The sequence below is a fragment of the Apium graveolens genome, chromosome 4 (assembly GCF_009905375.1).
Source record: "Apium graveolens cultivar Ventura chromosome 4, ASM990537v1, whole genome shotgun sequence".
Taxonomy (NCBI): Eukaryota; Viridiplantae; Streptophyta; class Magnoliopsida; order Apiales; family Apiaceae; genus Apium; species Apium graveolens.
The window spans coordinates 104,122,523-104,135,933 of record NC_133650.1 but is presented as its reverse complement, the minus strand read 5'-3'; the positions used below and the strand labels follow the sequence as shown (position 1 = coordinate 104,135,933).

Below are 13,411 nucleotides of genomic sequence, written 5' to 3'. Positions count from 1 at the left end.
CTTCTTCTGTTCATTTAGTCTGACCTATGATCATTCTCCAATTGTATTCGAGAATTGTGAATCGATCTCTTGTACTTTTCATTTATCTGTGCCCGATATACGAAGCTCATGGTATCTTATGTTTCTAAATGTTGTGCATCTATTCAAAAACTAAAGGAGAGTCTTGGCAATTGCATTTAACTCACCATTTTGTAGTATATCTCAATTTCTTTTCAATCACTATCAAGTTTATTCATCAAGCGAGAATCTTTTACTATTTGAAAGGAAATATATTAATTTAGAACAGAATGAACCAGAATTTTATTTAAAACCCGGTCTCTTGGTACTAATACTCATTTTGTTATCCTATCAAATTAGATATCAATACGAACTTTGATGCTCACAACGTCCCATACTGAAGTCAACATCAATCATATGTATTAATACCACCTTTGATAGCCAACAACAAAGTAAGTATCAGCATAACCCAAAAGATGGATTAAAACCTATTCTTCAATTTCTAACTTTTCCAATTCTTTTAACCATTTCCCAACAGTCTTAATGGTATTCACTCTTTTCTTTCTATTCAAAACATCTGTCCCTGAATGGACCTTTCATGGTTGGTAGTTAACCAAGCAATTATAGCTCATAATCAAATATGATCAGAATTCATACCTTTGAAGCTGAGAATGCAGTTGCTATTTATTTTATTATTATTATTATTATTATTATTATTATTTATTTTTTTCAACTCTCCGCAGGCATATCTTCAGGCGTTCAACTTGGTCTTCCTTAGTCCTTGAATTAGCGAGGATATTATCAATAAATAGAATCACACTATCCAAATACTCCTGGTACATTGTGTTCATTTAATCTTCAGACTTACAGTTTCTGATAATTGATGCATAACTTCATACCTCCATTCCTTTTTTTTCCATGACCACTTTTGTGCATAGCGCAGAACACTCTTTATCTCATTATTCTTTCATTCCACATTTCTAAAGTTTTCCTTCACTCATTATTTCATCCCTATTGAGTTATACGATACAGGGCTTTTGACACCAGCTTGACTCTGTGCAGTAACCGACGAGAAATTCTTACCTCATTTCCTGAGGTAATCTTGGTAAATCATTCGTTCGAACCTCTGGGACTTCACTTTAATTTTAAAGAATTCCATCTTGAGATTCATTATAACGTTCTTCTCCAATCGTTCGCCACTAGTACCTTTGTTTAATCTTTCCTGTTTACACGCATTCTTGGAATGAATTACTATCTCCAATTATCGGCGTTTCACCTCATTTTCTTATCAGTTCTGGCACAACTGACATTCCCAACTTGCATTTTTCCTGGATTATTTTATAAAATTTCTTTATCATCCTTTTGATTCCACTTCTTTTCTTCATTATTTCTTCATTCTCATTATTCATTATCTCTTTTAAACATAACGAATTTCTTTTTCTTAGTAATATTAATCTATTTATTATTGGATAGGTCATTTCTGGAGTTCACACTGAAATGAAGGCTTTTATTTATAATATTTAAATTCTTACTAACAGAATTATCGAATTTCATCGGTAGTTATTCTCTTAGCCTTGCTTAGCGCATCACAGATCGCGTATTTAACTTCTCTTCATTGACCAACATCTCTTTTCCCTGAGTTCACATGCGGACTTCATCAGTCTCCGTCTTACGTTAGATGCTTGAATTTGCGAGCTTTCCGTTATTTTACAGCAACTTCCATTCAGTCGTCATTCAAAAGAAGTGTTCATTCAAGTCCTTCTTGGAACGTCATTACGAATGATAACCTTTCTTTGTTATATCTTACACCTTCAGTTCTTGGAAATATTCTTCTCATTCGCATGTACCAATAACCTTTTGTTCCTCTTAATTATCAAAAATGGCATATTCTTCCGGATAAAACCTCGCACATGTTTGCAGTAATATCTCGCTAATTTTACTAAACTTTTAATTTATGTTAATGCCATTACTTCCTCCAAATTACTAATCGCTTTGATTTCGGATATGAAAATCATGTTAGAGCTTGACTCAATCTAATTGGAATCGATCTCCATTTAACTAACCATTAGTTGGTAAAGTTGATTGATTAACTCCTTTAACTGATCACTTTAACCAATTGCTGACTAGCTAACTGAAATCAAAGACCAATTATATAAAGTCGGTTTGGTAATAACAACTTTTTCAAGAACCGAGATCGCAATCATTTGGAGTACTGATGAGAACGACAATATACTTCTTTATTCTTGAATGTAGGGTAATTTCTGAAAATTTGGGCAGCACTTCCCCTACACCATTGACTACCAGTCGGACTCAAGCCGACACCATCAATCAACCAAATCGTCCACAATCATATCCACCCACTTTCATCAACCAAAATCATCAATTTCCACCATTCACATTTCATCATTTTGATCAGCATCTGACTGGCATAGCATATATCTTTTTTTAAATGGGTATTGGTTCTTACACCAACAATGATTAATATAATCATATATTTTTTTTTCTTTCGGTTCTTTCAGAATATTACGAATGGTTATTAATGAACTTAAAATTTGATTTCGTGATTCTTTTAATTTATTTCTGACCATTATTAATCGGTTTATATTTTTATTAATCGCACATGGTCTTCATTATTATCGTCGCAATCTGGTGGAAACTTAATCGTTATATAATTATTTCTTAAAAGGTTTCACAGTCGAGTCACCATTGCATCATCTCCTCTTATGGTTTCGCATCAAACTTTCGTCACTAGTCCAGTTATGGGTATCCAATTCACCATAACTTATTTACTCAAATTGGAGAACCTCGCAGTTTCTTGAAGAACACATTCGAAAACCTTTAAGATTTCTTCTATCTTGAATCTTTACGAAAAATATCTTCCCACGATGAAGGGATGCTTCACGTATTAACCGCCTGTCTGAATCATTGTTCAAAATTTCCTTGTTCCTCAATTGTCGTCCCGATATTCGTTCGCGTTGTCTGATGTACACAGCCTCACTTTCTTATTTTATAATTAATTTATTTATTAGAGTTCACTATCGATTCATTTTACGTCGAAATCTTCTGATTTGAAATGCATCACGTTAACGCAATTTATCGTACTGATGAGATCCTCGTAGCAAGAACAACTGTCTGACTTGATGTCTTTGTCACGACCGCGTTGTCGGTGTATCCATTCTTCCTTGCTCGCAAATGTCCACCATTTATCGGTTTGTAACCATATCCTTCTTCGACACGTAATTCTACCTGTCACACAGGACTATTCCATTTCTTTTGTAATCGTCAAAGAACAGACTCTATGCAAGAGGAGAGTTTGTGAATAGAATTTTGATTGAAAAACTTAATAAGGAATAACGATGCAACAACTGCTTGCGAGGAACTATAAGTCAATAGATTGAAGGAAGAAGAATGAGTAAGGATTTGGATATGAATGAGACAACCATATTCGTACTCAAGATGGCCAGTCTTTCATATTATATGGCATACAACACATGATTTGGTGGCATCCCACCCGACTCCTCGTCATTTCGACAAAGCATCATATCACAACAATGTTTGTCTCACTCAGGAATCAATAATTTGAGAAGAGAAACGATTGAGAAGGAATACACTAAATTTTCTTTCATTTTTGCCTCATATGATTTATCAACAGAAGAAGCTCATACGTATTCAAGAATCAAGAAAATTCTAATACTATCATATTAGAAGAAAGAATATCAGTGTTGATCACCTTCCACGCTTCGCCTAAATCTGCCTTCAGAATCATTCGAATACAGGTTCACGATTCAAGTCACCTTATTGCTTCGAAATGCTGTCTGGAAACGCCTTCACCTCAAATACTTCAATAATTTGATCTTTATCGCGTCCTTCCAAAATTTATAATCACTGCTTCAGATCTCATCTATGTCGCGTAGAATAACCATCGGTCACGCAACGCCTCAATTTCGTCGATAGACATACGATTCTTCTCCAACCATCTAGAAGATTCTTTCATTTTCTTCAATCATCCTCCGTCCATTCGAACCAGGAATCTCGTTAAATTTTAATAATTTCATGAATTAGGTAAATAATGTTTTAACATGTTGATTCAATTATTAATATTATTAAACAAAATTCATGTTCGTTTCTCACGGAACTTTAAACTTTCTCCCTGTTGGTGGGTCTACTTGATCCTTCGAACTAACAACACTGAGTCCAATTCCATTCTTCTTTTTAGGTCATTTCCTATTTATAATAACAAGAACTTAAGTAGTAATTCGATAACCAAATTGTAAAACTTGTTTCATGAAAAAATCCTCTGAAAGTTGATTAAGAAAATCTTTTCCGAAATCCCCTTTTAAAGTTTTGGAAATTCAAATATTTGGTCGTCATTACTATATAAGCTACTTGCTATTTTTATGATTCACCAATGAAATATCTAATTAAAGAATGCCCATATAAGGGTCTCTCTACTTTGGTACTTCTTCTACTTTTAAATTTTGCTCACACTTATCAGTCGACGAAACTTCATTCACCATCGTATATCATTTTATTCGCAATTCTACCGTAATGTTGACATTTAGTACTATCTTTGATATTTTTGTCGTCGTTCTTAACGTTGTACTTGCAACCACCCATGCAATTCGACGTTCCTTCTGTAGATAAGGTCGCACCTTCTTGCTAGTCTTACCTACACCTAGTAAGGTAGACATCATTCCTCGCGCAACGCCCGGTATGTGATAAGAATCCTCTCGCAACGGTGGTGCCTTTGCAGCTTGCAACTTTGGCTCTTCCTCAGAGTCCATCAACTTGTTGCCTCCGGCGTGGAGCTCGTCCTACTACCTAATTCTAAGTTAAATGGTACCAATACTCACCTAGCTTCCCTTACACACGTGCTCAAAAAATCAATCGCATTTTCTTTAAAACCACATGAAAAGTAGGGTAACATACCCAGTCTCTGTCGATCTGTCGATTCCTCATTACTGTAGGATCTGAGACTCAATATACGTATAGTGTTGCAATATTCGCCTTACACTTCCCTCAATAATCCTGGCTTACCCACTCCGTCTCAGATCTGCTAACCCTAATTCACACTCAACTCCACTTAACATTAGTGTGCCTAGGGTCTTCCTATCTCATATGACCTATTACTCTTATCCTACTCTCAATACCAACTTGTAACAACCCAAATCCGGGTTCAAGATTTGATGTCACGAAACAATCTTTACATAAAATAAAATAATATTCAATTAACCCCTTGAATCCAGATCGTTTATAGGTTATGGAATGAAACAAGAATCTAACATTCTACAACTTACAATAATTAGAATACAAGTGAAAATACCTTTGTCCTAATGCTCTTGTCATATTCTTCTAACTTCTTCAACCTCTTGCAGCGGAGATTTCTCTAACTTCTGTTGTCTATCAAAGCTATTCACTTTTATCCTTATCTGTTTCTGGCAGAAATAAGAATTTACATAGCAAGAGTGAGCCAAAAATGCCCAGCAGGTATATAATTTGAATTTCAACATTAATGTCAAAGGAAATTTCCGGACAAAATCTTTAAACAATTTTAAACAATTCTATTTATTTGAGTGAGTTGAGCGAATAAACGTTGGTTGTTACCAGCCTTCAACTATAAATCCAAAAGTGACAAGCGACTCCCAAATTCTTCTCCAGAATCAGGGTTTTTTCCGGTTTTGGAATCATAAAACCTTTCGAGAGAGAATGCCGTTAATGGCGATCAACAACAAATTAGAGTGGACACTAGTTCACACTTATATCCTGCTGATCAGTTAGGATATAATTTAGATCTATACCCAACCGTATAGATCCATTCAGGTACCTAGGCTCTATTGCCCAAGGGTCTGGTCTATTTTCGGCCCATAGGATCCAGCTCATCACTGGTCCTCACAATAACCATCCAACCCGTAGAGTGTTTTGATGTCAAATCATTTTGAATTCAAAACATCCCAATTCAGGGTTCGCAAGTAACCCGAAAGAATAGGTATTTGCTCAAGAGAGCAATGAAATTACATGAATAATAATGAAAAGAACATGCATAATCAGAGTAATTGCAGCGAAATGTAAAACATTTAACTATTCTGAACTTAGAATAGGAACTAAGAAATAATTGCAGTATTTTAAAAGAAAGTTCAGGAATACTTGCCTCAGTAAGCTTTAATCGCTATTACTAGTTAACTTTGGTTCGGCTTGAACGTTCGGCTTTATCGTCACACTACTATCCCATTTTAGATACGATCCCAACACTCAGGCCCTTCGATTGGAACTTCATTAATCTCGACATCTAATCACTAGATCATTCCTAGTCCAACGTCAAATCTCGGGTCTTTCGACTAGGACCTACAGGGTTAAAATAACCTAATTCCAATAATTGCTTAAGCTCAACTTAAAACCACTATCACTTCTACCCACGCGATTTCATAATCTAGCTTATATTTATATGCATTATTGAAATACACCTAGCAATTAGGGTTCACATCTTCAAACTCGGTTCGGTATTTATTTTTGAAAAATACATATACTCGTCGTTTTGAAAAATAGGGCAATCGATTATTTATAAATTATTTTGTCTCAATCGCACTTAAGTTCATATAATATAATTATATATGGTTGTTCGATGTCTCCGATAATTGCGGGTTACACTCCCGTATTTTCGGAATCAGTTTCCCGAAAATCGGGCAACGTCTCCTTTGTTTATCGGCCTACCCGTTAAAATCAAATCGACGTCATAACACAACAACAATCGCAACACAATGCAATTCATAATCCAATTCACCAATCCCAATCACCCATACTAATTCACTTATTAATTATTATTATTTGTTTTCGTTTCGAAATTTATTTTACAAACTAATTTTATTTATTTATAATTTAGGACTCAGAATTAATCATCATCGTCCGCCGTCGGCTCGCCGAGGCTCATCGCCGATGGCGGTAAAATTCGTCGGTGCCCGATAAATTCGGGTTTCCTTACGAATTCCACCGATTAATTTTTACTAATTCCTGAATGAAAATAATTAATTAATTAATTTCATGAATATTAATCAATTGTTATATTTTCTTTTCTACAAAAATAATAAAAATTCGATCTACAACTTTCCAAGCCAACAACAACATCACAGTACGGGCCACAACCGGAACCAACAGAGCCCAGCCGGAAAAACCGGCCGGAAAACACAGCACAGTATACCAACAGCAGTCACCACTTCTGCCACACACACCTGAATCACACATACACACACACAGACACACACACAATTACACATACACACACTCACACACGCACAATAACACACGCACACACCACCATCCTCACCGGAAAACGGTGAGGGGCGGCGGCAAAATTAAAAACAAAAACAACACATATAGATATATACGCTCGTATGTATATATATATATACAAACAACAGGGATGAAGTCATTTAATTACCGGAAAGAAACCGGAATCACGGCGGCGATTGGAACATGACGGGGCGGCGCCACTCGCCGGAAAAGAAGCAGCGGCGGAGAACAGGGAAGAAAAAGGGAGAGAAGGAGAGAGATAATCGAGATAGGGGAGAGAGATTAAAGTGAGAGAGAAGACTTCGATGTGAAGAGAAGAAGAAAGAGTTGGTGATGTTGAAAAAGGAAAACATGAATCAACTAATTACATTATCTAATAGTTTTCTCCCAAAAATATGATTTCACATCGCAATTAATATTTAAACGAATAAGTTACGGGTAAAAGCAACCCGAAAATTTATTCTAACATATTTAAAAATTTGAGATAATTAAAACTAATGATCATACAAATTTTATAATTTTAAAAATCATTTTTAAAATACGCATTCAGATTCGCATTTTACAATTTAACGAATAAATAAATGGGTGAATAGAAGCCAGAAAATTGTCGGGATAATTTTAAAATTTTCAAAATGTTTAAAAGTTAGTAAAATAAAATTTTCATGATTTTTGAAGCATTCTGGAATTAAATACTGATTTTGCAATTAAATGAGATCAGAAAATCATTTAAAATCAAATAATTAATAAAATATTGATTTCCAAATTTTATAAACCCCTAAAAATAATAAATAAAATTACAGGACAACAAAAATAATTTTAGAAACAATTTTAGCATTTATAAGAATAATTTTTTAAAAATAAATTAAGTTCATACAGCTCAATAATTAATTATAAAATTAATATTCGCGTCCAACAAATCACAAACAATTAATAATACAACAACACATAGCTGACAGAACCATCACATATTTTATTTGCTTAAATGTTTATTAATTATATTTACATCTCGGGTCCGAAGATAGGTTACTTAGCCGCTAAGTAACTGAAAAGACGATACGATTTTAATACCTAATTTGGATAATTATAAAAACAGAGTCTCTTATAAAACATTTTATACAAAATAAGGTAGTAATGTCTCGCCTTTTAAGAATATGGATTCTTATCTATATATAAAATGATTTGCGTATCGAAAATTTCACACTGGGACTTGCACAGGTCAAACCGTACCCCGGATCGAAAAAGTCAAAACACGGAAAGTGTTCAGAATTATCAGATTAGGTTAGGAAGGAGTTTTCGGAAGAGTTTCGGGTTGTAAAAACGCAAAAACAGTTGAAGTGGGATGATTTCTAATTCTAAAAAGTAGTTTTATAATTACGTAAAAATAATCATTAATAATTCTATAAATTCTTATAAAATCATATAATAATCCAAAAATTAGCAGAAAAATAACAAAACACTCTATATTTTATTCTGGATAATTAAAGATTAAAATATCTAAATTTTTATCAGAAATAAACATAAAATATTAATATGAATTATAAAATAATTCACCAAAATTCACCAATCACATAATAATTATTTATTGATAAAAGTAATTGCATAATATTTCTCAGACGTTATAGCTGACCACTAATTTGGCTACCTCTGCATCCTCCCAAAAGGATGTAGATGCAAAATAGGGCATATAACAGACTCTAGGGGCATCCTCTCAACAGGATGTCTCTATTGAAAATAGCACTCTCCCTAATGCATCTTATAAAGAGTCTGCACCAACACTTGAACACATTCAAGTGTATGAAAGAAGGAATAAGAATGCACACACAGAGATTACATCTTTTGAAGCTCCTTCTTCTATTTAGGGGGAACTTCCAACACTCAATCCTGAAATTACAAATCCTATATCTAAAATTTCTTTTTCATACAATGAAACACTTGAATTTAATTCTCAAGTGTTGTCAAAATTAAGTGACATGGTTCATAAAACTATGCTCACCACCTAGGAACCACATTTAGTTGGTGAGAGGCTACACTCTGAGGTAGACCTCGATGACACCAACACAAACACATGGGTTTCATCAGTTTTAATTGAAGACCCTATGGTAGTTTCTCCAACACCTTCATGTGCTAAATAATCTTCACAGATTGATAGGTTTGAGGGTAGTACTCCTGATGAGGAGCTATCTAAATCCTCTCCAATTAAATTGGAGGTCCCTCATGAAGGAACAACTCCCCTCAAATCCCTAGCTTAGATTGCCTTAAAAATTGAAGCTAGGAGTCCAGTTTCCAATGAGCCTGTTGTAGGGGAGGCAAGTCAAGCACATTCAAGTGCCAGTTCTTTACAAGAAGAACAAGGGTTTGAGGTCATGGTAAATGACAGTAACCTGGTCAAATCCCCTCAAAATCAAATGGAGGTTCCCACAAGTGGTGAACAACACACTGTCATAACAACAGTACCTACTGTGAGTTCAACTGTGATTCCAATCACAGGGTTACCTAACCTCTCTCTACCCTCAACTTCAAATAAATCTGACATCCCTTCAACATCAAACCCCTCTCAACAACCATCTCACCTAATTTCCCAGTGGCTACAGGATGCTCAGGCTCAACCAATCACCATGAATGATCTTTTGGTAGATCAACTCTCTGGACTTGCCAATATTACACAACAGCTTCTTACAACAGACATGTCCAATCAGGATATCAAGCAATCTTGCTGTCTTGCAAAGATGTTGAAAAGCAGCAGCAAAATATTGTAAATGAAGCTGAGCAGGATGGTAATGTAGATGCTTGGTTGGACAAGGACTTTAGCTTGAGCATGGATGAGGTTTTGGAAAGATTTAGAGAAGAATATGTAACCATCTTGGGAAGCAATGCCATGGCTCTCAGTCCACAGGAAGTCTATGATGATGTGACAGAGTCTACAAAGCTCAACTCAAAGTTTTTCATCTCATAAGTAAAGAACTCCAACAGACTCTGGACAACCATCAGGACAGAATAAGAAGTTTGGTTAAGGAAAAGATGGATGGCCTTGTGCCTACTCAAGTTGAGATCAAGAATAAATTCCAAAATTTTGTTGATCAAATGGCTATGTTTGATATGACAAGTATGGAGCAGAGCATCACCAAACTAAATAATCCTTTGTGGTTTTGTATGAAATTGTCCTGAATCACATAACAAGCATCAATGACACTCGGGTCAAACTGGATCAACTGCATCAAGTCAGATATGAAACTTCAGCTCTTTTGATGGAAGAGATCAAGGAATCTGTCAAAGCCATATTTAGGGCTTCTGTTTCCTCAAGATCCCAACAATCAATGTCAACATCAACCAATTTGCAAATCCATTATCTTCAACTCAAGTCTCTACTCTATAGTCATCAAATGATACTCTCACAACATAAGTCTCTTAAATCATAGCCATGGTCCAAAGTCAACAGGCTGACATCAAGACTTTGGTAGACTCCCATAAGCACTTACAAATGCAGAATTCGGTCTCATTGGGAGCTATCATGGGTGCTCTAAATCTTCCTTTTTCCTGCTCTTCCTGAAGATGTGAGACCTGAAATCCCTACACCTCTAATCCTTCCTGCTAATAATACTAAGGGGGAGATAGAGGCTAGGTTGCTAAAATCATCTACACAAGCCAAAGCCAAAGCAAAGGAAACTGAAAAGCAAGATGTTGGAATGGAGAGGCTAATGAAAGCAACAGAGGGACCCAGTCTGAGCAAAGAATTTGATGAACTTCTAAGGGCTCTCAGAATCTCTCTAAATGACAACTTCTTCACCTAGAAGAAGGCTTTTGACAAGATAGTCAATTTCTTATTGGTAACCAAGGATGGATTTCAGGAGAGAAGAATAGTTGTCAACATAAATGACTCTGGTAAGGATAGGTGTATGCAGGTGTCCCTCAATTATCTTATAACAAGGAGTGCATCTGAATTGGACATTCGAATTAACAAAATTAACAGAGTGATCAATGAAGATACTTTCTTGCTCAATGAATTGAAGAATGCTCAAGTAGCTACTTTTCCAGAAGCATATCTCCACCCAAGCAAGGGAGTGGCATACATTGGCCCATCCATAAAACATTGCAAACATTTCCAGATTCCAAAACAATGTGTCTTGGCAAATAAGAAGCTGATGATGACTATAGAAACAGACTTGAAGACAAAGCAATACAAGACTGTTGAAGATGAGGAAGTGATCAAAATACTGGGGAGATATTTGAGAGATGCTGAAGCCATGTTTCCCAAAACACAAATCAATACTAAGGATAACTTGGATGATGATGAGCAGAAGAAAGATGATCAACAACCTTCTAGCTCAAATCTAAGTCAATCCTCTAAAACAACTGGCAAAAAATTAGAAGAGAAGAAGAAAGAAGAGAAGAAAAGGGATGATAAGAAGAGGGGAGATGAAAGGAGAAAGAAGAAGAGAGAAGATGGTGAAGGTACCAGGAAAAATGTCCTACCAATCCAAATCTCACAAACTCAAGCCTGCAAGATCAAACACTCAACTACCCTTAACCTCTAAGCCAAAACTTTTATACAAACCAACTACAAACACCTTACTCAAAATACCAATCACTTCTAGCCAAACCACCCTAAAAAAATCTCAAACCTACCTTTATTTAAGCCACCAATCAAAACTCATTACAAGACTGTTGGAAGAAAACCAAAAAAGTTGCAAGTTGAAAAGGGGGTTATCTGGAATTGTTTTGATCAGACTAATTTCCTACCATTAAATTGGTGCATCACAGATGATGACTACTTTTAACAATTTACTGAAGAAATAGTCAAAGTTTGGGTTGTATCATTAAGAGAAATCAGAATCTATAATCAGGATGGCTCATTCACTCTACTTGGCAGGGAATTGATGGATACACTTTTAACCACAAAAGTTAAGAGGGTGATTAGTTTAATTAAGGATAAGGACACAAGTACAAGGGCATTGAGGGTTGTGATGTCTGTATGGCTGAAAGTAAGAGATGAAAGAAGAGCAAAAACAAAGGCTGGAAAGGAACCATTGGATAGGAAGTATACAGAAGAAATTTTCATGTTTGAACAAAGATCAAATGAGCTCAAGGCAAAGGGGATGAGTATAATTTCAAAGGATGGACACTTCCTAAACATAAAGATTGGCAGTTACTCAAGATTCAGAGTTAATTATGTCAATGGTTACAAACTGGATGATTGGCTCAAACTGGTAGAAGCCTTGAGAGGGACACAAATTATTGAAGAACTTCAAGTACTTTTAAATCTAAAGGACCTAATTAGGAAAGAACCAGGGTCTTAGTTAAGGGAGTACTGAACAAGAGATTGAAGATTTAAAAATCTTTGCTAACTGGATCCTTGAAGTTGGCAATGGCACTTTACGACCCCCACGGGAAGAAATGAAAAAATATAGCGAGGATGACATAGTGATTCCATCTCAATTATGTGATACAAGTATTGAGAACACTGTTGATAATATGATGAATTCTACCTATCCTAAATTTCAACATATATGCCAAGATCCAAAATACCTCAGCGAGAGAGCTATTCTACAACCAACCAACCAGAAAGTTGCACATTTAAATTCTTTGATTTTTGAAAAACTTCCTGGTGAATCAGTTTCTTATTTTAGTGTCGATTCCGCTGAAGATTTCGGTGGTACAGAAGCAGATTTGAATTCAGCCTTTCCTATAAAATATCTTAATTCTATCAACATTCCCGGTATACCTACACATGAATTAAGTTTGAAAGTTGGGGCGGTTGTTATGCTTATCAGGAATCTAAACCAAACTCTCCGACTGTGCAATGGAACAAGGATGATTGTTATGAAATGTTTGAGATTTTGCGTTGAATGTGAAATGATTTATGGATCATTTGTTGGAACGCGTCATTTTATTCCACGAAGAGAGTAAGCTCCCAGTGAGACCCTGCTACCATTCAAATTAGTACGGAAGCAAATGCCTCTTTAGATCTGCTACGCAATGACTATTAATAAATCCCAAGGTCAGTCGCTGGAAAATGTTGGTCTTTATTTACCAAAATCTGTTTTCGCCCATGGCCAATATTATGTTGTGATTAGTCGTGTTACCTCTCCTAAGGGATTAAAGATTTTTGTTGATGATGATTCTGGAATATCTA

At 35.5% G+C, this 13,411-nt stretch overlaps 1 protein-coding gene across 1 annotated transcript; it reads left to right on the top strand.

Annotated features, from left to right (window-relative positions):
- The first annotated feature begins 12,672 nt into the window (after window positions 1-12,672).
- Window positions 12,673-13,185, top strand: LOC141718812 (uncharacterized). Its single transcript, XM_074521193.1, has one exon. It carries the CDS (start codon window positions 12,673-12,675, stop codon window positions 13,183-13,185), a length of 513 nt encoding a protein of 170 aa, XP_074377294.1.
- The last annotated feature ends 226 nt before the right edge of the window (window positions 13,186-13,411 follow it).

What these genes read in the sequence shown, in the direction of transcription:
- LOC141718812 (XM_074521193.1), top strand. Translation starts at nt 12,673, where the DNA reads ATGAAAAAATATAGCGAGGATGACATAGTGATTCCATCTCAATTATGT.